General features: G+C 41.2%; 1 protein-coding gene across 9 annotated transcripts in view; it reads right to left on the bottom strand.

The window, feature by feature from the left end:
* The window catches only part of EFCAB2 (EF-hand calcium binding domain 2), a 127,534-nt gene that overhangs the window by 27,550 nt on the left and 74,196 nt on the right, over nt 1–25,788 (bottom strand). For all 9 annotated transcript variants that reach the window (XR_010345120.1, XM_064383677.1, XM_064383681.1 and 6 more), the window contains 4 exons: nt 20,541–20,613; nt 1,324–1,403; nt 393–435; nt 178–244 (listed from right to left, as the gene is read on the bottom strand). Coding sequence is in view for 8 of the 9 variants with exons in the window: in XM_064383677.1 (XP_064239747.1) it covers nt 178–244; nt 393–435; nt 1,324–1,403; nt 20,541–20,613 (263 nt within the window). In the remaining variant the exon portion in view is untranslated. The remainder of the gene's footprint in view (nt 1–177; nt 245–392; nt 436–1,323; nt 1,404–20,540; nt 20,614–25,788) is intronic.

Genomic DNA, 25,788 nt, shown 5'->3' with positions numbered 1-25,788 from the left:
TACCCTACTCCTCTTAATCCCACAGAACAGAAACCATCCCCAAACCAAAACAGTAGGACCAGTAAATAACTTTCCACCAGAATGACTGATTCTAAATCTCCCCCATAACTTTCACGACTGTTAACAAATTATTCATTCCTCACGTAGTCACTGTTGTAAGTACTAAATCACGCTTACCTTCTTCAGACATATACTTGATCAGTTCGTCCTTAGTAAGAAACCCACGTTTAGCTGTATCTAAAACCTAGGGGAAAAGAAAAGATAGATATTATATTTTTTCATTTGGTAAGTTCTACAAGATGAATTTTTCACATAAATAAGCATACACATGTGTGTATATAAATATCTGTATTTATATACATGTATATGTGTATAAGCTGGAGTTTACATACCTCAAAAGCTCGAAGGAGGACATCTTCTGGAATTGGTCTGTATCTATAATTAAGCAGTAAGTTGAGTCAGTGCCATAGTATTTACCATAGTCTCTGCATAATGAATCAGCAGTCTCCAACCTTTTTGGCAGTGGCGACTGGTTTCATGGAAGGAAATTTTTCCATAGACTGGGGTTGGGGGGATGGTTTGGGGATGAAACGGTTCTGCCTCAGATCATCAGGCATTAGATTCTCATAAGGAGCACAACCTAGATCCCTCCCACACGCAGTTCACAATAGGGTTCGTGCTCCAATGAGACTCTGACGCCAACGCTGGTCTGACAGGAGGCGGAGCTCAGGTGGCAGTGCTCACTCTCTTGCTGGTCACCTCCTGCTGTGCGGCCCAGGGGTCCCAACAGGCCAGGGACTGGTACCAGTTCGTGGCCGGTGGGCACCTGTAGTCCCAGCTACTCAGGAGGCTGAGGCGGGAGAATGGCTTGAACCTGGGAGGCAGAGGTTGCAGTGAGCTGAGATGACAGGAAGTATTTAGTTCAAAATCACCGACATGTTTGAGGTTATCTACTAGCTTTTCAGAAATCAATTTATGTGGGCACAGGACTTTTATGATGAACCAACTCTGGTAAGCTAATGCTATATTTATGCTAGAAAAATATTAGGATTCTTATTCATCATTGATAATTCAAAAGAGAAGAATATTGACTTATGATCTTTATAGCTTATTTGCCCCTAATTATGCTTCGCTAAGGTTAACACGACTGTGGTTGATATTTCTAAGCATGTACCAACTGGCAGTTCAGAAGTATCTAGAAAGGTTAGAAGGAGGCCACCTTAGGAGACACTGGTTGAGCATAATATACAAAGTGAAAGAGCCAAGTGTCCTGAATGAATTCTGATCATTACTTTGCCTTAACAATTGCATTTCCTTACTTACCTTCTTTCTAGTAGTATTTCTGTCATCACTGGAAGAAATTTTTCAAATCGAATGTATCCAGTGGGTTCTTCTTCCTCTATCTAAACAGTCAATAAGTAAATAGCCATTTATTCATCCAACAAATATATTTTATTAAGATTTATCTTCATCATTCATCTTGAACCTGTACAGTTGATACTCCAATAAGGGAGACATGCATTAATCAAGAAACAGCAACAGGAAGACACTGTAAATTGATGTAAGCACAATGAAGGGAAGGAGCATGGGTCTGTAAGAACCAGTCAATAAAGAACCCTCAGCCGGGTGCAGTGGCTCACACCTGTAATCCTAGCACTTTGGGAGGCCGAGACAGGCGGATAACTTGAGGTCAGGAGTTCAAGACCAGCCTGACCAACATGGTGAAACCCCTATCTCTACTAAAAATACAAAAATTAGCTGGGCGTAGTGGCACACACCTGTAGTCCCAGCTACACAGGAGGCTGAGGCAGGAGAATCGCTTGAACCTGGGAGACGGGGTTGCAGTGAGCCAAGATCGTACCACTGTACTGAAGCCTGGGCAACAGAGCAAGACTCCATGTCAAAACAAATAAATAGAGAGCACTTCTTAGAACGGGAGACCAGGGAAGTCATTCATGAGGAAATAACACTCCAGCTGATTTAGAAAGGATGAGTAGAAGGTAATGAGACAAAGACAGGAGGGAGAGACTCTCACAAAGAGGAAACTGCATGCACTGAGACTCTGTGCTGACACACTGGAGGCTAGGAGGCTGGAGTACAAGGAGCAAGGAGAAGGCTTCAAGATGAGGCTAGGGAGAGACAGGGGCTGGACTGCAGGGCCTCCTTGTCCAGTGATAAGGCTGCTAGCCTAAGAACACTGGGAAATCACCGACGGCCTCACAGATGCACGTTTTGAAAGAGCACACTGGTTGAGGGTGAGGCAGCTTTTTCAGTAGTCTAAGCAGGTATGACAAGGGCTTAGATTGGAGTGGTGGCCATGGAGAGAGAGATGGATGGCTTCAAGAAATATTTACGAAGCAGAATTGATAGGACCTGGTCTTGCATTCATTATGGGTAATGACGGAAAAAACAGAGGATCCATGGATGACTCCCAAGATTCTGACTGACACCACTGGGATAAGGTGACGCTTTTCCCTGAGGGACCAGGATAGAGCACACGCCACCATCTCAAGGACCAACTACACCTTAAATCATCATAGTATGTATTAAGTACCTACGTGGTAAACAGAACTTTGCCATACCGCCCCTAGATTAGAAGACTATACCTGAGAAAGAGAATGATTGGCACTTAGCACTATTAAATGAGAACGAAACAGATCCCTGCCCGTGGGTTCAGCTTGGATAGAGTGGCTGAACAAAACACCACTGACCTTAACTTTCACATCAGGCTAGCTATAGGGAGCTGTAAATTTTCCACTCCCTTTCAAAAATCTTATTAAAAGGCTCATAGATCCCAATTCAGCAGATGAGTTTTGGATAGATTTATTCTTGGAGCAAAAAATAAAAATAAAACTATAGGTTGCTGCTAAGTGGAACACATCATAATCCAAATGACTACTGTTTTTTAATATTTATACTAGATTCACACCTAGCATGGTGGAACCCTCAGACTCCACTATCAGCAGAAAATTCAATGCATTCAATGACAGAATTGTGTGTTTCAGAATTGCTGAGCCCATCGATTCATGAGCAATTGTCTTCAGCTGCTTCTGGGTCTAAGGCGAGCATTTGGCAAATCAATGTTCATATGGCTCTGCTGAGCTTGAGTAGCACTCTGCAACTCCCTACCTCGGCAGCCTCAGACAAATAAAAGGTCAGTCTCACGAGGTTATCTCCGGAGGGGTTTTAAAATTAAACTGTTGAGTTGCTATTCTGACTACTCCAGAAATTTGCTCCAGAAGCGAGAGCAATGGTCTCTTCCCTTTCCTCCCACCACCACCGAGCCAGTGCAGAACAGGCAATCTCAACCTTTAAAAGACCAAAACCCTCTTTATCTTACATGCGCCCTCATCAAGCCACAAACTGTTTTTCCAAAGGAAGTCAACTCTATAATTTTGTCTCCATCATGGAAGAACTCACAAATGACACATAATATATGCCTCGTATCGCTTCCCCAGGGTCCAGCTTTCACAAACCCTGAGGGATGTAAGCATCTTTCTTGCCTAATAGATCCTTGTGGAGCCAAAATTACACACAAAAAAGTTAAAACAGCCAACCAGTCAGAACAGCAGACGAGTCATAAGTGTTCTTTGTTATTGTTGTTTTTTAAGAGGGACAATGAATAAACAGACGCCTTGTGGTTAGAAAATAAGAAGAAAAATGATTGCGACCATCTTCAACTTGGGCAGAAATTGTAAAATCTTTCTATGACCCAGGGCTGTCCTCTAGAGGCCATATCTGATATGTTCTTGTACAAAAACATATTTAAGCAATGGCATTAAAAACAATATAATTATCTATAAGTACCGCATTCATGGAATGTTTAATGTAGACACTATTTTATAACCTAAAAGGATGTTTATATTTGAATAACTTTATTTTAGAATAGTTTTAGATATAAAGAAAAGTTCCAAATATAATACAAAGAGTTCCCATAGACCTCTGTCACCCAGTTTCCTCTATTTTTTTCCAGCCTTATTGAGGTATGATGGACAAATAAAAACTGCATATATTTAAGGTGTACAACACGTTTTGATACACATACACCTTGTGAAATGGTTACCACAATCAGCTAATTAACATATCCATCAACTCACTAGTTACCTTTTTTGTATGTGTGGTGAGAATACTTGAGATATACTCTCAGTCAATTTCAAGTATAGAATAATTATTGACCATAGTCACCACACTGTCTATCAGATATTGTTTTTCTTATCACTGAAAGTTTGTACCCTCTGACCAACATTCTCCCATTTCCCCTACCCCCGCCCCTGGTTAACTACCCATCTACTCTCTGTTGCCATGAGTTTGACTTTTGAAAATTCTGCATATAACAGAGATCATGCAGTATTTGTCTTTCTGAGTCTGGCTTATTTCACTTAGCGTAATGTCCTCCGAGTCCATCCATGTTGTTGCAAATAGCATCATCTCCTTTTCCAAAGCTGAATAATATGCCATTGCATACACACACCTTCTGTTTATCCATTCACTTGTCTACAGGCAACGCTGTTTCCGTATCTCAGCTACTGTGAATGATACTGCAATGAACATGGCAATACAAGTAGCTCTTAGAGAGTCCGATTTCATTTCTTCCGGGACTCATACCCAGAAGTGGGACTGCTGGATGATACGGTAATTCTATTTTTAGTTTCTTGGGAAACCGGCACACTGTTTTCCATAGCCGCTGTGCCAATTTGCCTTCCCACCAACAGGGTATGAGGGTTCCTTTTTCCACACTCCCACCGACACTTTTGTCGTTTTGACAGTAGCCGTTATAATAGGTGTGAGGTGATGTCCCACTGTGGTTTTGGTTTGCATTTCCTTCTTGAACAACGATGTTCATATACCTGATGGACGTTCGTATGTCTTCTTTAAGAAAATGTCAGCTCCTTGTTCTCCATTTTTTAATTAGGTCGTTTTTGTTTTTGCAAATGAGTTGTCTGAGTTCCTTATATATACTGAAATGTTAATCCCTTATCAAATGTATGGTTTGCAGACATCTTCTCCCATTCCATAGGCTGCCTTGACATTTTGCTGGTTGTTTCTTCTGCATGCAGGAACTTTCCAGGTTGATGTAGTCCCACTTGTTCATTTTTTTCTTTCGTTGCCTGTGCTTTTGGTACCATATCCAAAAAATCATTGCCCAGACCTATGTCAAAGAGCATTTTCCCTGTGTTTTCTCCAAGTCTCTCATTTAAATCGTTAAACCATTTTGAGTTGATTTTCGTGTATGGTGTGACATAAGGATCCAATTTCCTTCTTCTCCATGTAAATAACAGTTTTCCTATCACCATTTATTGAAGACACTGTCCTTTCCCCATTGTGTATTCTTGGCACTCTTGTCGAGGATCAGCTGACCATTTATGCCTGGCTTCATTTATAGGCTTTCTATTCTGTTCCAAGAGTCTATATGACTGTTTTTATGCCAATACCACACTGTTTTGATTACTATTGGTTTGTAACATAATTTGTAATTTCATTTGTAATATAATTCCATTATTAACTCTTACATTATTATAATACACTTGTCAAAACTAATGAATCAATATTAATATATTAACAGTCACTAAACTCCAAACTTTATTTGGATTCCATTAGCTTTTCTAAAAGGCATTTTTCAAATATGATATATTCCAATGTCATAAAAGAAAAACAAGAAGAATAGGGCAGATGTTTAATCATGCTGATAACTTGATCTTAAACTTTCAGCCTTTAGAACTGTGAGACAAAAAATTTCTATTGTTTAAGCCACTCTGTGTGGTGGCTTAAATTATTAAAGTGGCTCCAGCAAACACTGTAACTAACATATATTCTAAATATGTATGGCATATTTTTATCCAAAGACTTTGAATCACTATCAAGCAGAAGTCTGTATACCTGTCAACTGGAGATTAGCAGATATTCAGAATTCAGAACTGTATTTCATGCCTTAATCATAGCACTTTGGGAAGCCAAGGTGGGTGGATCACCTGAGGTCAGGAGTTCAAGACCAGCCTGGCCAACATGGTGAAACCTTATTTCTACTAAAAATACAAAAATTAGCTGGGCATGATGGTGCACACCTGTAGTCCCAGCTAATGGGGAGGCTGAGGCAGGAGGATTGCTTGAACTCAGGAGATGGAGGGTGCAGTGAGCCAAGATTAACCCACTGCATTCCAACCTGGGCAACAGAACAAGATTCTGCCTCCAAAACAAACAAACAAACAAACATTGTATTTCACAGAGTTGATGTAGAAAAAATGGTGTGATCCAGACCTACTTTCTCCAGGAGAAAACTCAATTATACTTAAATGAATTCAAGAAAGATTCTGTAAATTATATCAGACATATTTGAAAAGACTACAAAGTCACTGCATTTCTTCACTTAGAGCAAAGTCTTGTTGGGAAAATCCACTTGACTTCTTTCTGTATCAGAGTCTTTTTTAAAAAATGGATGTTCTACAGGACTAGGTATGAGAAGTAAATAAATAGATGAATAATTTTAAGAGACATTACCTTTCTTACAGAAAAATATCACAATATACTCCCCATGTTAGACCAAGAATAGTTAAGAATGTTATTAAAATCCACCCTCTAGCTTTAGCATCCCCATGTCTAATACACGGGGAACTGTAACCTCCAGGATGGCTGTGAGGGTTCCATGGGATATGAAGGTGCTTTGTGAGCTGTGAGAGTCTATGATGATGAAGATGGCTCTATGGCATGCAATGGCACAATTTCCTAAAACAATCAATCACTGGCTGCTGGTCTCGGCCACAGAAGCGAGATGACGAAGGAAAAGTCATCATTGGGAAAGCGTCACAATAAGACACACACACTGTGCCACCGCTGTGGCTCTGAGGCCTACCACCTTCAGAAGTGGACCTGTGGCAAATGTGGCCACCCCGCCAAACGCAAGAGAAAGTATAACTGAGGCTGGGCACTGTGGCTCACGCCTGTAATCCCAGCACTTTGGGAGGCCGAAGCGGGTGGATCACGAGGTCAAGAGATCGAGACCATCCTGGTCAATATGGTGAAACCCCGTCTCTACTAAAAATACAAAAAATTAGCTGGGCACGGTGGTGCGTGCCTGTAATCTCAGCTACTCGGGAGGCTGAGGCAGGAGAATTGCCTGAACCCAGGAGGCAGAGGTTGCGGTGAGCCGAGATCGTGCCATTGCACTCCAGCCTGGGCAACAAGAGCGAAACTCCGTCTCAAAGAAAAAAAAAAAAGAGAAAGTATAAGTGGAGTGCCGAGGCTGAAAGTCGAAGTATCACCGGGACTGGTCACACGAGGCACCTCAAGATTGTATACCGCAGATTCAGGCATGGATTCCGTGAAGGAACAACACCTCAACCCAAGACGGCAGCTGTTGCGGCATCATCCAGTTCATCTTACGAATTTCAGTGATTAGTCATGAAGTAAATGTTCTAGTTTTAACAAAAATACAAAAAAAAAAAAAAAAAGAATCAATCACTGGTGCTGACATTTCAGGCACATCCTCACTGACCCACTATGTAGACCCTCCTGTGTATACAGAAGTTCGGCTCTGCCACCTATCTGTAAAATGCCACGTGGAATGTGGCAATTAAATCAGATAACGTACGGAATTGCTAGGCACATTTCATACTTTCTCCCTCACCCCTTGGTGCCTCGCCCCACGTCTAGAGGACAGGGTATGCAGGTTAGCAGTGATGCCTCCACCTCTGCTGTTTCCCCACGTGGCCTCTTCAGACCGAAAAAAAAGCGTGAGTAAAAAATATTCACCGAACTCCACATCCCTCCTCTTCAAAAGACAGAAGAAACTCACAAAACAAATACATCCTGTTACTGCAAACATGAATGAGGCAAAGTAAGTTAAATCTAGTTTGTTTCTTTTAAGAGAAAGGCCGAAGAGGAATAAGGGGCAATTTAACAGTAACCCAGGTAGCATTTGTGAATGTAAAGGAAAAACATCTGCCAGAAGACCCCTGAGTGTAGCCTAATGAAACCACCATTTGCAGGGAATTCATCTTAATAGTGTGCCAGCAGATGTTCACCCGGAAAGCCACAGCCCTCACACGCCTGGCTTCTCCTCCAAAGAATTAAGGTGGAGCAGGGAACCTGAAGAAAATCTACAGCCTTCATTGCAAAGGGCGAATGAGGCTCACACAGTGCCTTCCGGCACTCCGTGGTCTCCCTGCTTCCTCTTCCCCCATGTGGAGCCAGCTCAATAAATACTGTAGGACTTTTAAATAATATCAACATTTATCTCAGTCTCAAAGCATGCAGCAAATACTGTGCTTCTCACTCTACTTTGGTATAAGTCAATTTTCTTAACCCGTTTTGGATTTGAGGAAATACAGGTACAGGGAGGTCAAGTGCCTATTTGAGGGCGGTGGAGTCAGTCAGGTGTTTTGATGGGATCACGGTCTGGAGTTCTTCCATTTCCATAGATAAATCATCAGGCCATCTCTTTTCTCATAACAGCATTATTTATTTTAATGGTGAACCCACTAAATAGGCACAATAAAACATACCATGAAAATTCATTTCTCCCCAGTGACATAACAATCAGTCAATAAACTGAACTATTTCATGCTTCACAAAAAAACAAGATAATGTCAGTAGTTAAGATGGTTTATAAAGCACCTACATTTCAACTAGTTCCAGGTCACCAGATGAGATATGCATTCAAATCTGTTTTAACTATTTGTAGTAAAAAAATACATAAAGCACGAGATAGTTCACATTAGGCTCTAAACAGTATATATACAAATTTTGACATAAACTATATTTCAAAACCAAAACATAAATACAATTTAGAAAATATTTCTCTCCTTTGACTAGAGTAAGATCACAAAAATTAATTGGCATTTACTAAAAATGTTGTCTTTACAAATAAAAAATTTGAAAGCCACTTACTTTTGAAAAATTATTTATTCTAGGCTGGGTGCAGCGGCTCACACCTGTAATCCCAGCACTTTGGGATTACAGCAAGGATGCTGTTATAGCAAGGATGGCCTTCCTCCAGATTCCAGTACCTCATCCCTCATTTCTGCCCGAGACCTCATCGGAATTGCCTTTACCATCCGCATTTCTACCAACATTCTGTTCTTGTCTACTTAGATCACCTCTAAGAAGATGTAGGCACTCTACAGGTATCTTCGCTGAGCCCTCACCAGAATCACCTCTAGTGCTCTGTTCACAGCAGTTCAGGCTTTTCTATCACACACCTCAAAGTCTTCCAGCCTCTACCCGTTATCCAGTTCCAAAGCCACTTCTACATTTTCGGGCATTTGTTATAGCAATAGTCCCACAAAGACAATGTCTGCCTTAGTCCAATTGTGCTGCTATGACGAAATACCTTAGACTGGGTAATAAATAAACAGCACACACGTATTGTTCGCAGTATGGAGACCGGGAAGTCCCAGATCAGGGGACCAGTGGGCTTGGTGTCTGGTGAAGGACTGTCTCTGCTTCCAAGATGGCGCCTTGAATGCTGTGGCCTCCAGAGCGGATGAACACTGTGATCTAACATGGCAGAAGGGACAGAAGGGCAAAAGGGGCCTAGCTAATTCCCTCCAGCCCTTTTACAACATTGCTAATCCCATTCATGAGGGACCTACCCTCGAGACTTAGTTATCCCCCAAAGGCTCCATGTCTTAATACTATCTCATTGGGATTTAAGTTCCAACATATGAATTCGGAGGGACACCTACATTGTGACCACAGCGTAATAGAAATATGGCAATTAAGTTTTACTGAATAAAAGGGACAAATAAAAGCATTTAGGAAAAAATTGCCCAAATGTACAAAGGGCTCCAAGCTGTCAGCTATGACCCAGGGAAAGGATTACTGTAAATTATTCCAATCTAACTTCTTACCACCATCAGACTGGTTTGTCTAAAGTATAATCTCATTCAAGAAAAACAAATATGAACTAAAATAAAATGCAAATCTCATCAAGTTATTCTCATTCAAAATCCTTCAGTAACCCATCACTGCCTTAGCTTGCTTCACAAGGCCCTCTGAAACTTGAAAAGGGCCTATACTTTATTCAAATAATGTTTATCATGCAGTATCCACTATGTTAAAAATTGTTAGCAACCTTTACCAATAGATGAATGGATATGTAATATGGGATATTTATTCAATTGAAGAGTTTCTATTTATTAATATGGTTATTGCCATATAATTAAATGTTAGGAAGCAATTAAACTGACTATAGTAGAATATTGGCATGGAAAATATTAATGATATTAGTAGACTTGTCACTCTGTATCCATGATGGATTGGTCCCCTGGACTCCTCATAGATACCAATGCAAATGCTTAACCTCCTTATGTAAAATGGCACACTATTTGCATATAACCTATGCACATCCTTCTGTATACTTCATTGGTTTATTTTTTATTTTTTAGAGACAGGGTCTCACTCTGTTGCCCAGGCTGGAGTACGGTGGTGCCATGGTAGCTCACTACAGCCTTAAACTCCTGGGCAAAAGTGGTCCTCCCGCCTCAGCTCCCCAAGTAGCTGGGATTATAGGCACAAACCACCACACCCGGATAATTTTTAAGTTTTTTTTGTGGAGACGGGGTCTCACAATGTTGCTCAGGCTGGTCCCAAGCTCCTCGCCTCAAGCAATCCTCCAGCCTCAGCCTCCCAAGTAGCTGAAACTATGGGGTGCACTGCCATGCCCAGCCCATCTTAACCACTTTTAAGCATACAGTACAGCGGTGTTAACCACATGTACATTGTCATGTAACAGATCTCTAGAACTTTTTCCTCTTGCAAAACTGAAACGCTATACTCACTGAACAGCAGCTCCCTTTCTCCTCCCCCGACTCCCTGGCCACTACCACTGTACTCTCTGTTTCTAGGAGCTGGACCATTTTGGATACCACACAAGTGGAATCATACAGTATTTGTGCATTAATATTTATAACTACAGTGACCCTCAAACATGGATTTGAAATCCACAGATCCACTTATCCATGGATTTTCTTCCACCTCTGTTACCCTGAGACAAGACCAACCCCTCCTCTTCCTCCGCCTCCTCAGCCTACTCAGCGTGAAGACAGTGAGGACGAGACCTTTATGATGAGCCACTTCTGCTTTCGGACAGGAAATACATTTTCTCTTCCTTATGATTTTCTTAATAATATTTTCTTTACTCTGGCTTACTTTATTGTAAGAATTCAGTAAATAATATATTCAACATACAAAATCTTTGTTAATTGATTGTGTATGTTATTAATAAGGCTTCCAGTCAATGGTAGGCTATTAGTTTAAGTTTTAGGGGAGGCAAAATTATACTTGGATTTTCAACTGCACAGGGATCAGTGCTTTGAACCCCCGTGTTGTTTAGGGTCGACTGTAGTTTATTTTGCTCAGTGTAATGTCCTTAAGTTTCATTCACATAACAGTATTTCTTTCTTAAAATGTTGGTTTCTAAAAACTAGATAACAGAATGGAAAAACCATTTTGCTGTAATACAGAGAGAAAAAGGCAAAATATTCTGGCTGTGTCTGAGTGATGTAAACAAGAGAGAGCATTCCCTTCCTTTTTTTCTTGTGCAATTTAATTAGCATGCATTTTTATAATGAAAACTCTGCAATAACATGAAGATATAATTTGTGATATAATTAGGTGGAAAAAATCAAGATTCAGAATTTTACCTACTGAATTGTACTATAAGATTACAGTTCTGCCAGGCATGGTGGCTCATATGCTCACACCTGTAATCCCTGTACTTGGGAGGCTGAGGTGAGAGGATCACTTGAGGCCAGGAGTTCAAGACCAGCCTCGGCAACATTTCAAAGCCCTATCTCTACAAAAGAAAAAAAAAATTAGCTGAGAGTGGTGGCATATACCTGTAGTCTCAGCTATTTGGAAGGCTGAGATGGGAGGATCATTTTAGTCCAGGAGTTCAAGGCTGCAGTGAGCTATGATTGTGCCATAGTACTCCAGCGGAGTAACAGAATAAGGCCCAGTCTCTAAAAAAAAAAAAAAAAAAAAGAATACACTAACAACAAAAAATTACAGTCCAGTTAAAAACCTACACAGAAAAATAATATGTAAGGAAGTGTATCAAAATGTTAACAATGATTATATTAAGGTGATGGCGCCGTTGTAAAGGAATTTCCTATTTATTTAAAATTTTCTGTAATCTGGATATTACTCATACAATAAGAAACCTGGAATAAAACCGTACTTACTAGCCTATTACCATGACTGATTGTGCTCTACATGAAAACACATTTTTTTTTATTTATTAGAGGAAGAAAACACGTTTGCAGATTTCCCTGAGTCATGTTTTCCTGCTACTGATCATCCTGCTTTAGCATCATTTAATGTTTTTCTACCAATTACAAATAAGCAATACTCTCATATGTGCTTTTTACAACATATTCCCCTCATCCCCCCAAATTTACCTAATTCTACTCAGAAGCTATGGCTGGACGGTAGCCATTACTAATAGGCAAAATGCCATCAGCTCTGTAATTAAATTCCAGCATCTAACATTAAAAAGATTAGAGCAGGCCAGGCGCGGTGGCTCACGCCTGTAATCCCAGCACTTTGGGAGGCCGAGACGGGTGGATCACGAGGTCAAGAGATCGAGACCATCCTGGTCAACATGGTGAAACCCCGTCTCTACTAAAAATACAAAAAATTAGCTGGGTATGGTGGCGCGTGCCTGTAATCCCAGCTACTCAGGAGGCTGAGGCAGGAGAATTGCCTGAAACCAGGAGGCGGAGGTTGCGGTGAGCCAAGATGGCGCCATTGCAGTCCAGCCTGGATAACAAGAGCGAGACTCCGTCTCAAAAAAAAAAAAGATTAGAGCAGATCGATTCCATTCTCCCATGTCTCCCAATGCCAGGATGTGTAGGAACAATAACAGATAAAACATTTCATATCACCAACTATTTCAAAACAAGAAAACAATTACTCCTACCCTTTCTCAGTCTCTGAGAAACTTGATACAGTCAAATTACAAATGATATAAAATCCCAGGGCTCTTCTAGAACCAAAACGATGTAGTTCAGGTACAGATGGTTAGAAATTTCCACTTCACCAGGATGTAGATTATGTAGCTCTTGTTCTAGTAACTCAAAAGCCAACTGTAAAGTTTCAAAGAATAAAAATCCAGGGATACTTAACCAATTAAGAATGATGCGAGATGGAGACCGGGGACCTCTGGGACTTGTGGTGAGCCTGGTGTGGTTTGATACTTTCCATCCAAGATGAATAGTGTAGGAAATGATTCAGTAGGGTCATTACATTGTTTTAACTGGTTACTAGAGAGTATCGATCACACTTTGACATCACAGTTGTCTCAACACTATAAATTTGGCATTAAACCACTGACCACAGATACAAAAAAAAAATCTCGACATTTATTTGTGGGTTTCCTCACTTAGCTAAATGAGTAGGGACTGAATACCATCTCAAATATTTTTAAATGCATGTATTGGGCTGGGCGCAATAGCTCACGCCTGTGATCCCAGCACTTTGGTAGGAAGACACAGGCGGATTGCTTGAGCTCAGGAGTTTGACACCAGCCTGGGCAACATGGTGAAACCCCACCTCTATTAAAAAAAAAAAAAAAAAAAAAATTAGCTGCGTGTGGTGGCGCAAACCCATAGTCCCAGTTACTTGGGAGGCTGAGGTGGGAGGACTGAGTCCAGGAGGTGGAGGCTGCAGTGAGCCATGATTGCACCACTGCACTCCAGCCTGAGCAACAGAGCAAGACCTTGTTTCAAAAGAAAAGAAAAGGAAAAAGAAAGAAAGGTGTTGAAAATTTTGCTGTTCACATTGTTAAAATGTTTTAAATTATCCTGACCCAAACTGGCATGGGGATTTTTTTTTTTTTTTTTAAGATGGGGTTTCACCATGATGGCCAGGCTGGTCTTGAACTCCTGACCTCAGGTGATCCACCCACCTTAGCCTCCCAAAGTGCCAGGATTACAGGTGTGAGCCACCGCGCCCGGCCAGGCATGGGGATTTTTTTTCTGGTTTTCTTGCCCAGGTGTCCTTGGTTCCTGGCATATGGAAAATGCTCCCTAATTATTTGTTGAGTGAATGAATACCAGCTCACAATCATTTTAAATTACTGTTACTTACTGTAAACTTGGAGTTTTTGAGCACATGAGTCAGATCTAGCTCTGCAGTCCTCTGCAAGCCTGAATCTCCACACATTCTGGTACCAGCATTTATAGAGATCTAATAATTGTGCTAAACTATATTAAGTATTAGGGCAGAAGATGAAGGATGAGAAGTCTAATTACTGCTACAATATGGCTCATATTGGAAGCTGTGAAGCAGATGGATGAGTGGCAATAATCTAGTAGATCTAGAAAACTGAACCCAACACAGTAGTGAGTAAATAATCCTCAAAAAGCATTGGTTACTTCTGGAAATGAGGGCGAGGGAGCAGGAACCAAAGTTAGGAGAACTAGGGTAAAATATGTCTGAAAAGCTGTAAATCCCCTCTCAGTTTTTCCCACTGAGTGCCTCCCTCCATCCCAGCAGGAGTTTAGAGATTTACCTTTTAAAGAGTGTAAAATAGAAGTCTGAACTGGCAGCAAGATGCTTTTGCCTCCAAGCAGAAAATTGAAGACTATTCCAAAGAATCAAGCCTGCACAAGAGAAAATCCCCAAAATTCTGATGTTGGTGATTCCCAGATTACCCAGTGAAGAAGTTTAAAGTTGCCAAGTTCCATGCATGTGTTTATTGTGAACTGACAGCCAAGGTTTATCAGACACGGAGGAAAGCTGCTAACAAAAACAAAGACCAGAACACACACAGACAGCAACTTGGAGAAAATACATTAGGCAAAGAGAAGAAAACTTCAAACAAACTACCACTATTAATTATCTTCAGAGATATGAAACAAGAACAGGATGCTATTTAGAAAAGAACATTCGAAGAACAAAAACAAGCTACTGGAAATCTAAAACAACAGAAGTGAGAAACTCAATAAAAATACTGAATGAGAAAGTTCAAGAAATCCACCGGAGAGAACAAAAAGATAGAGATGAAAAATAAGTGAAAAATAAGAACATTAGGCTGGGCGCGGTGGCTCACACCTGTAATCCTAGCATTTTGGGAAGCTAAAGCAGGCGGATCACTTGAAGTCAGGAGTTCGAGACTAGCCTGGCCAACGTGATAAAAACCCTGTCTCTACTAAAAATAAAATAAATAAACAAAAAAGAATATTAAAGACTAGTCCAGAAACACAAAAACGAATAATAGGAGTTCCAAAAGAGAGAAAAAAGAAAACTAAATAATCACAAGAAAATTTCCTGGAACCAAAAGATACGAGTCACCAGTTTGAAAAGGCCCACCAGGTACCTAACATGTAAGATATGTGTTCACACCAAGGTAAATCATTGTGAAATTTCAAACACTGAGGAAAAAAGACTGTCCAGCATCTCAGGAAAAAATAAAAATTTAATGGTTACATACAAAGGATTGGGAATCAGAATAGATTTGCACTATTTCAATAGCATTACCAGGAACACGAAGACGAGGAGTGCCTTCAGAACCCGGAATGAAGACCTGAAAAAATCCAAATCCATTTAATGAAGAAAAATCCATTGACCGCAGAACTCTATGTCTAGCCAAAGGTTAGCTTAATCACTTTCAAACATACAAATCTCAAAAATTTTACCTCCAGGGCACTCTTTTTCCAAGAAGCTGTTAAGAATGTGTTAAAATGCTAGAGGAACTAGAAAGAGGAAAACCTGGGATATAAAGAAGTCCAACCCAGAAGGAAAACAATGACTCCCAGGAATATCACAAAGATCCGGGAATGATGGCTGCGCACAGATGTCGAGGTCACCATCACATATTGACGGCAGTTGTCTAAAGGGACAGCTTTGCTGAGGACTATCAGTGCCATGATCTCCCTGCCATGGCATCCTCTTTTTATCTAAGAACAGAATTCCAGGATAAGCCTGGCCTATTCTTATCTATCACTGGCCTATCTTTACCATGTGCTGGTCAAGTTTCTGCTCAATCTTCCCCCACTCCTTGGATCTGATGAGAACCTTCATTTCATTCCTAAGTGGTTTTATGCTTTGATCTAATCCTGAAAGCTAGGGGCAGGCCCTAGTGAGCTTAGGAATAGCGAGAGAGAGCAGCCAACTCCTTTTGGTCACATTTGTCCATTGGACACCTGGTTCACATTACAGCTCTTCCATTTGACAACTATGACAGTCATGAAAATTCAATTTCCTTCTTTCCTTCCTTCCTTCCTTCCTCCCTCCCTCCCTCCCTTCGTTCCTGTTGAGAGCTGGGCCGGATGCAGTGGCTCACACTTATAATCCCGAGCAGAGTCCCTGAGGTTAAGAGTTCGAGACCAGCCTGGCCAACATGGTGAAACCCTGCCTCTACTAAAAATACAAAAATTAGTGGGGCGTGGTGGCAGATGCCTGTATTCCCAGCTACTCAGGAGGCTGAGGCAGAAGAACTGCTTGAACTGGGAGGTGGAGGTTGCAGTGAGCTGAGATCGCACCAGCCTGGGCGACAGAGCAAGACTCTATCTCAAAAAAAAAAAAAAGAAAAAAAAAAAAGAGTTGAGATCCAGCTCTGTCACCCAGACTGGAGAGCAGTGAGCTATGATTGTGCCTCACTCCTGGGCTCAAGCCATCCTCTCACCTCAGCCTCCCAATGAAATGCACCTCTTAAATCTACAGGCATTGAATTGCAGGAAATGTAATGAGTGATGATCCTAGCCACTGTATTTGAGCCAAGGTCACACTTCCCATGGGCTGCTCCAGCCAATAATAGAGTGTTAAATCCCAGCATAGTTGGCCGAGAAAGTGCTGGGCGTAATAAGGAAAGAAAAAGACTATATACTAAAATAGCAAAAAGGAATTAGGTAGCAATTGGAATAAGCTCTGTAAATATTTTTCTGTATTTGTATACCAACACAATTTACTCTAATCAAATTTTAGTGATAAATTTAATAGCAAAAGGAATTAGGTAAGAATTGGCTCCTGAACTAGGAGCTAGGGGAGTACCCCGAGACTGGATGACAGTGCCTGACCAAGACGCCCGGAATATAAAACTGGATGAGTAAGAATTCATCAACTTCAGGCACTCTCGCAGGACACAGAGTTAACACTCTGGCAAGGCCCCCAGGAGATGGGGCAAACTTGCTGCGAGGGTGAGGCCTGGAACGAGTGCTACCGAACACGGAGTGAAGTGGCCAAACCAAGCGACAGCAGTGGGCGGGCAGAACGGTGTACAATGAGTCAGAAGACTCACCGGAGGATTCTGTTCCATGGGAGGGCTCAGACGCGCTGCTCACCAAGGGCATCGGGCTGGTGAGAAAGGCACTGGTGTCACTAAGTTCTGTCATGGTGTCTTCTGCAGGCCAGGGTTGACTAGATTAGGTAACTGCAGACCTGGGTTTGTCAAATCCATGGAATGATTTGCTAGCCAGCTCTCCCACACCCAGGTAACAGAGGCCAGGCAGAGTAGTTTGAGCACAGAAGTTAAGGAGGCCTCATACAATGGCCAGAAAGATTGAAGAGGGAGCCAAGGGGAAAGCTGGAGATGGTTAACAGAACACAGCATGCGTAGGAGCAACAGACGGGCAGCCAGAAAGGTGCCCATCCACAACCACAAAAGGGCAAGCGTGGGGAAGTGGAGGCTGCGGATGGCCACCTCAGTAAAGTCATAATCCTTGCTTAGTTCCTAAATCTGAGTCAATAACGTTACCAACACAGGTCTTATTTTTAAATCATCTTTTAGTTTTACTTTGTAATTAATTTAAGTTCTCCGTAATTCCACTTTGGTTGAAACTTCAAGACATAGACCTCTAAATAACCTTTCCATTTGTATGAAAATTATCTCCTTCCAGCTCCTGAAGATCGTAGAAGGTTCTAATTTAATATTAAAGGAAGGATTATTTGGTAGCCTATATGTCAGTAAGATTTTTCACTAATCCTCACAGTTGCCAGTTTTTGTGATATTCCAAAAGGCAGAAAATATTTGCAGGAAGTTACTAACTATAGAACATGAACTGTATGGATCAAAGTTAAATGATTCTTTAAATGATCAATTTCAAGAGTAACACCAGATTTGAAATTGATCTTCAGGAAGCAAAGGACTGAAAGTTATAAAAATTAAAGAGAAAAGAATGTGTCAACACTAAAAGTCAAGTACATGACGACCAGAGAAATAGTACACAGGTTTCAACTTTTTATAGAACAATTTTTTTTTTTTTTTGAGACAGAAACTTGCTCTGTCGCCCCGGCTGGAGTGCAGTGGTACGATCTTGGCTCCCTGCAACCTCTGCCTCCCGGGTTCAAGTGATCCTCCCCCCTCGGCCTTCCAAGTAGCTGGGATTACAAGTATGCGGCACCACGCCCAGCTATTTTTTTGTATTTTTAGTAGAGATGGGATTTCACCATGTTGCCAGGCTGGTCTCAAACTCCTAACCTCAAGTGATCCACCTGCCTCAGCCTCCCAAAGTGCTGGGATTATAGGAGCAAGTCACTGCACCCAGCTTTATAGAACAATTTTAAAGCATATATACACATACATTTAAATAGTTTGATCTCTGAAACTATTACAGAACATTTAGCAATATGACATTTACCCCTAGATGCTGACTTTTAAGGGGCTTTGATTTTCTAAATGTGTTTCATATATTAACTATTTAATGTATTTAAGTATGTACAAATATATACTTGTATTTATCAATTCAAATTTGTGCTTTTTTCCCATTCATTTATTTGGAAAAGTTCTTAAAAGGTAGTTATACCCAAAGCTGTTTATCACTACAATTTAATTAGAGTAAATAGTGTTGGTATACAAATACAGAAAAATATTTACAGAGCTTAATAGTTCAGTGACCCCTACTGGTATATAAGTATTCTAAATACCTGCATTTCAAAGTTTGTGTCACGTGCCTAAAAAAAGGGTAAAAATAAAATAAAACTTAAGACCTAAGCACCCACTGTGGCTAACTGCCCGAACCAGTGGAGATATTATCCTAGAGAGCCATGTGGAGTGTAAGCACACTCAAATCTGTACTGCGTGCCCACTAAGTAACAGCTGATTCCTCAGTTATTAAATTTAATCCTCATGAAAACACTTTCACATTATTACTCCTTTTGCAGATGTGGAACCAGGCTTTGAAGGAGTAAGTGGCTCACCAAAGGCCACAGGGCCATAAGTGGTGGCTGTGGGGCTTGAACTCAGATCTTCAAGTTCTAGATGTGGTATTTGTTCTCTTTTGGCACAGAAGCCCATAGATGAAGAGTTGGCAAGCTTTTTCTGCAAAGGGCCAGATGGTAAATATTTTAAGCTTTCCAAGTCACAGGTCTTCGTTGCAACTACCGAACTCTGCCCTTGTAGTCAGAAAACAATCATAGATAATATAGAAATAAATGAGTTTAGCTGCGTTCCAATGAAACTTTATTTACATGCACAGGTGGTGGGCAGGATTTGGCCAGGCGCCATGATTTGCTGACGCCTGACAGAGATTAAAACATACAAACAAACCACAAAGGGACTAGACTCTAGGGATTCTCCTCTTCTGACCTTCAGAGGCATTTTTCTTTATTGTTCCACTTACTTTCCTGAGCGTGTGATGATTATGATTGCACTGTGAAGTCAGCCTCTACTTCTTAGCTCTTCCACAGTGCCAGCTTGCTTTTCCCTAACGCTAATTCCAGCTTTGTGCATAAACCCTTTAAGGCAGTAATCAGTATTTTTTTTAATGTGAGCATCAACTCAGAAAAAACAAACTTTTTCTCTTCCTTTTGGTAAAAATAGCTTTACTGAATCCCAAAATATAAAAACAATGTGTTCTTACAACTTAGATTCCTTTACTGAATATTTCTAAATGCTTAAAAAAATTGATACTGCCAGGTGTGGTGGTTTACACCTGTAATCCCAGCACTTTGGGAAGCCGAGGCAGGCAGATCACAAGGTCAAGAGATCGAGATCATCCTGGCTAACATGGTGGAACTCCATCTCTACTAAAAATACAAAAAATAGCCAGGCGTGGTAGCATATACTTGTAATCCCAGCTACTCGGGAGGCCGAGGCAGGAAAATCACTTGAACCCAGGAGGCGGAGGTTGCAGTGAGCCGAGATTGCACCACTGCGCTCCAGCCTGGCGACAGAGCGACACTCCGTCTCAAAAGAAAAAAAAAGTGTTATTTCCTCAAATAAATAAAAATTCCTTACTGTCTCTATTTCTGCTTCTCTCCCCTTTGAACTGGCATTATTCACTATATTCCTTTCATCTGTCAATAGGCTTTCTGCAGACAGTCAGCCCCTGGCATCTACTGGCCTTTCTTAACTAATTTTACAGAGAGGATCGTTTCTAAAGTGGGTTCTTTATGTGCTACTTGTTCATCGTCATTTCTTCAAGATCTGCTCTTAATTCTTTCAGATCCTGTTGGCTGGCTAATATGAATAGTTATCCTGCTATTTCCACTGAGCACATTCAGTAGTTTGGGGCACTGTTTTAGTTTCAGGAAGGGTTGTTGTTAATTACAAGGAGTTAGTTGTCGCACGAGAGAATGCTGAGTGACACGTTTCGCCGACTCACCTCTGCAATCAGATCGTGCAGCTCTCCCTCGCTAGGGCAGCATCCCAATGACCTGATAATTGTTCCAATCTCTCTGGAAAACAAAGTTTTCAATGGGTTCAGAATATAAACTCCGCAAAGCCTACGTTTCTCCAAATGATCTCAGAGCACATTTTGTAACGTAGGAAACCAAATCACTCCAGTATTGCCTCATGATTACAAAAGATGTTTTCTGGAGAAAGAAAAGGGAGGATAAGTGAGCCAAAGAAAGATGAAAGAAATGGTTTCATTGACTGGCAAATGCAAGCCTTACCTGGGCCAGTATAAAAGAGTTCTAGAAAGAAAAAAAACTGTTAGCCATGTACCAGCTAACTTGAAGTGTTACTTAACTTTTTTGAGCCTCAGTTTCCACACCTGTAAAATGGGCATGATAATGTCTACCCCAGAGTGCTGAGGTGAAGTTTACATTAGTATCCGAGTGTTAAAAGCATGGCCTCTAGTACCAAACTGCTAGGGTTCAAATACCAGCTCTGTGACTTACTAGATAGAGCAGGCCACCTACCTAATCAATGTGTGTATAAGCCTACCCGGTAGGTAAAACACAGTGACTTCCTTGAACTGGGCTGGGAGACACTAAGGGTTAAATGAGAAGAGCTATCATAACACAAAGCACAACTCCTGGCAGAGCAGCTACTCAGTCAATCTTAGTTATTCACCTCTCCCTGCCCCCAGAATAACGTAGTTCAATTCAACAAATAACCTAAGAAAAGTATACATGCTATTCAATACTCTCGGAATATTAAGATGAGGGGTTGTAACTGATTATGAAATACTTCCATTCAAAATTATTAAAATTAAAGTTGTAATGTTTGTTAATTTAATTTCACAAATATTCACTTAACTAGAATATTTAATTTCTTTACCATTCTGGATAATTTTAGTAGTGTTATAGTCAATAACTGTGGAATACAGGATTCTTTTCACTTACTGATCTTCCTTCTTAATAAAGGAAGGGCCAAAAAAACATGCAATATCCTCATACAAGTGTATTTCCTTTTTTCCCCTTTTTTCTTGTTTTTTTTTCATGTAGCAAAGGTATTATTATTATTATTATTATTTACAAAGGGTCTCGCTCTCATTGCCGAGGCTGGAGTGCAGTGATGTAATCTCAGCTCACTGCAGCCTCAACTTCCCAAGCTCAGGTGATCCTCCCACCTCAGCCTCCCAAGTAGCTGGGACTACAGATGTGCACCACCACGCATGGCTAATTTTTGTGTTTTTAGTAGAGACAGGGTTTCACCATGTTGCCCAGGCTGGTCTCAAACGCCTGAGCTCAAGCGATCCACCTACCTCAACCTCCCAAAATGCTAGGACTACAGGAGAGAGCCACTGCACCCCGCCTGTCAACTGTATTTCAAACCTCCCTGAGTACCTTACTCTCGACATTTCTGCATTGTTTCTCATGCCTATGTCCCTCATCTAGGCAGAATCTGAACATGATAGTATTAGTAGAAACCAAAAACTTTTTATAAGATTACGCTTTCCAGAAGGCCCTAGAGGTATCCCATAAAACTAGGTAACACCAATGTAGTAAATATGTTATTATAACATCAGAGTGGCTGTTGTATACATTACAATAAATAGTTAATGAGGCAAAGATAAAAAAATACGGTTTGATGAGTATTCCCAGATTTATATCCACCACATTCTCGGCCTTTTAGTATGCGACTCAGAAACCTGCTTAAACTCCAGAATCACGGAACAAAGTCAAAGCTGCATTATTGAGTCAGACGCCGTAATGCTAAAAAATAAAAATAAATAAAGCTGTGTTAATTTACATAACAAAAGGGAAGGCAAAAAAGAGAAGAGGGGAAGAAAGTCCTTGCAGGTAAGAGTTTCGAAGGAGGGTAACACAAATCGCACATTCTCACTCTTACTGGAGTTAAGTAAGTTGGCCTCAGGGACGTAGAGAGAAGAATGATGGTTACCAGAGGCTTCATGGGAAGGGAAGAGGAAAAGGGGACAAAGAGAAATTGGGTTAATAGATACAAAAGTATATTAGATAGAAGGAATAAGTTCTAGCATTTGATAGTACAGTAGGAAAACTAAAATTAATAATTTATTGTATTTTTAAAATAGCAAGACAAGAAGAATCATAATGTTCCCCACACAAAGATAAACGTTTGAGGTGATGGATATTCCAGTTACCCTGACTTGATCATTATGCATTGTATGCGTGAATCAAAATAGCACATGTACCTCATAAATATGTACAACCATGGTATACCGATTTTTTAATTACCCCCCCAAAAAAAGATTTTGAAGGAGACAGGGTGGGGAAAAGACGAATTCTAGGCCCGTGCTTTCTACCAACTACACCTGGCTGCTACGCACTGGAAACGTGACTACTCCAAATTGAAATGTGCTGTAAGTGTAAAATACATACTGATTTCAAAAATTTAGTATGAAAAAGAAAATGCAAAATAGCTCATTAATAATTTTTCTTTTTTTGAGATGGAGTTTGCTCTTGTTGCCCCGGCTGGAGTGCAGTGGCGCAATCTCGGCTCAGTGCAACCTCTGCCTCCCGGGTTCAAGTGATTCCCCTGCTTCGGCCTCTTAAGTAACTGGGATTACAGGCATGTGCCACCACGCCCGGCTAAATTTTTTGTATTTTCAATAGAGACAGGGTTTCTCCATCTTGGTCAGGCTGGTCTCGAACTCCCAACCTCAGGTGATCCACCAGGATCGGCCTCCCAAAGTGCTGGGATTACAGGTATAAGCTACCATGCCCGGCCCATTAATAATTTTTAATATTGGTTACTTGTTGAGATGATAACATTTTAGACACATTGGGTTAAACAAGATATGTTATTAAAATTAATTTTACTTGTGTTAAAGTGTTGCGTTCATGCAAAACTGCAGGTTTTGCCATTAAAAGGGCAAAAACTGCAATTACTTTTGCACCAACCTGTAAGTTTAGTCTAAAGCTGCCTCGTTACATGTTTGAAGCTTGACCTAGAGGTTTCTGCATATATGGTGAACTGCGACCTAATTGGATGTTATAACAGACATAACCTACTCACGCCCCCGTCACAGCGATCTGGCCAATCACAGAGAGCCAACTGTTCCAACAAAGGAGGCCAACTTCTAGCCGGAGCCAGCCCAGCCGTTCCTGCGCCTCACTTCCATTTCTGTACATCGCTTTCCTTTTTTTGGAGGGGTGAACTGATTCTCATACCGTTCTTTGCTCAATTAAATTCTGTTAAATTCAATTTGTCTAAAGTTTTTCTTTTAACACCTATTTCTTTTTTACTTAAAAAAAATGTGGCTACCAGAAAATGTAAAAGATATACTATGCAAACTCCTTCTGGACAGGGCATTTCTAGGGAAGAGCTTCCACCAGGAGTCAGACTGTGAGAAGAGAGCAGATAAGGAGAAAATGAGAATTTCACTGTGCTGTGTCAGCAACGTACGGCTTCTTGTTCCTCTCTGAGACATTCCCAGCTACTTGGGAGGCTGAGGCAGGAGAATCGCTTGAACCCAGGAGGCACAGGCTGCTGTAAGCTGAGATGGTGCCACTGCACTCCAGCCTGGCAACAGAGTGAGCCTGTCTCGAAAAAAGTATGAAGCAAATGTACGGCATGGAAATGTGTGTCATTATCGCACATACGGTACTTGTGTAACCTAGTATAAAACGTTACCTTGGGTGCAGAATTAACATTAAGATACACGAGGAGCTGGGAACATTAACTGGAGGGTGGAGAATGCTTTGGAGAGAGCAGGTGGCAGGGACAAAGGCTGGAGGAAGTCTTTTCACCATCTACCTTTTGAATCTTTGAATTACAAACAAATAAATATGTACTTTATTTTTTCTGAGACAGAGTCTCGCCCCATCACCCAGGCTGGAGTGCCGTGGCGCGATCTCGGCTCACTGCAACCTCCGCCTCCCAGGTTCAAGCAATTCTCCTACCTCAGCCTGCCGAGTAGCTGGGATTACAGTACAGAGGGTGAAACTCCATCCCTACTAAAGATACAAAAAAACTAGCCGGGCGCCACCACACCCAGCTAATTTTTTTATATCTTTAGTAGAGATAGGATTTCACCATGCTGGCCAGGCTGGTCTTGAACTCCTTACCTCGTGATCCACCCACCTTGGCCTCCTGAAGTGCTGGGATTACAGGCATGAGGCATCGCCCCCGGCCCATGCATTTTAATTAAAAAACTTAGTCCCAGCTACTAGGGAGGCTGAGGCAGAAGGAATGCTGGAGGCCAGGGGTTCAAGGCTGCAGTGAGCTATAAACACCTGTAAATGGCTACTGCACTCCAGCCTGGGCAGCACAGCAAGACCCTGTTTTTAAAAACATTTTTTAATTAAAAAAAACGTAAAACTTAATAAAATGAATATTCTGGCTGCATGATAAAATGCTATTGTCTGAAACAAGTAAGAGAGGTGCAGTGGTCTGACCAAGGAATGGGCAGTGAGCGGCAGGAAGAGCAAATAAACCTAAGAGATAGTGAGAAGGACTCATCAGACTTCATGAACAACTAAACACAAGACAGGGGAAGGGCAGAAGAGCTAAGAATGACTTATCGGCTGGTAATGAGTTACCAAGACCAAGGACTGTATCAGTCACCGCGTTCAGAAAGAGGAAGGAGAAACAGGCCAGGCACAGTGGCTCACATCTGTAATCCCAGCACTCTGGGAGGCTGAGGGTGGGAGGATCACTTGAGGCCAGGAGCACGAGACTAGCCTGGGCAACATAGCAAGACTGCCATCACTACAAGAAATTTAAAAAATTAGTTGAGTGTGGTGGCATGTGCCTATAGTCCCAGCTACTCAGGAGACTGAGATGGGAGGATCAGTTGAGCCAAGGAGTTCGAGGCTGCAGTGGACTATGATCCTGCAATTTTACTCCAGCCTGGGTGACAGAGTGAGATCCTGTCTCTAAGGGAAATATTAATAAATTTTCAAAATAAATAAAATACTATCCAACCCAAGAGACGGAGGTTGCAGTGAGCTGAGATGGCGCCACTGCACTCTAGCCTGGTGACAGAGTGAGAGTCTGTCTCGAAAAAAGCATTAAGCAAATGTAAAGTAGGAAAATTTGTGTCATAATAAATATTTATTTCAAAATAAAGAAAAATAAATTTTAAAAAGGAAGTAAAAAAGTCTGGGAGGAGGGAGATGAAGGGTTCAATCTGTTACATGTTCAATTTCCAACATTCTCGCTCTTGCTGGTTACGCCATGAAAACCTGGCCCTCTCTCAG

Source organism: Aotus nancymaae, unplaced genomic scaffold (assembly GCF_030222135.1).
Source record: "Aotus nancymaae isolate 86718 unplaced genomic scaffold, 86718_ANA_hifiasm-v0.15.2.pri h1tg000032l_0, whole genome shotgun sequence".
NCBI classification, from domain to species: domain Eukaryota; kingdom Metazoa; phylum Chordata; class Mammalia; order Primates; family Aotidae; genus Aotus; species Aotus nancymaae.
Note: the sequence above shows the minus strand (reverse complement) of the source record. Positions and strands in the feature narration are given on the sequence as shown.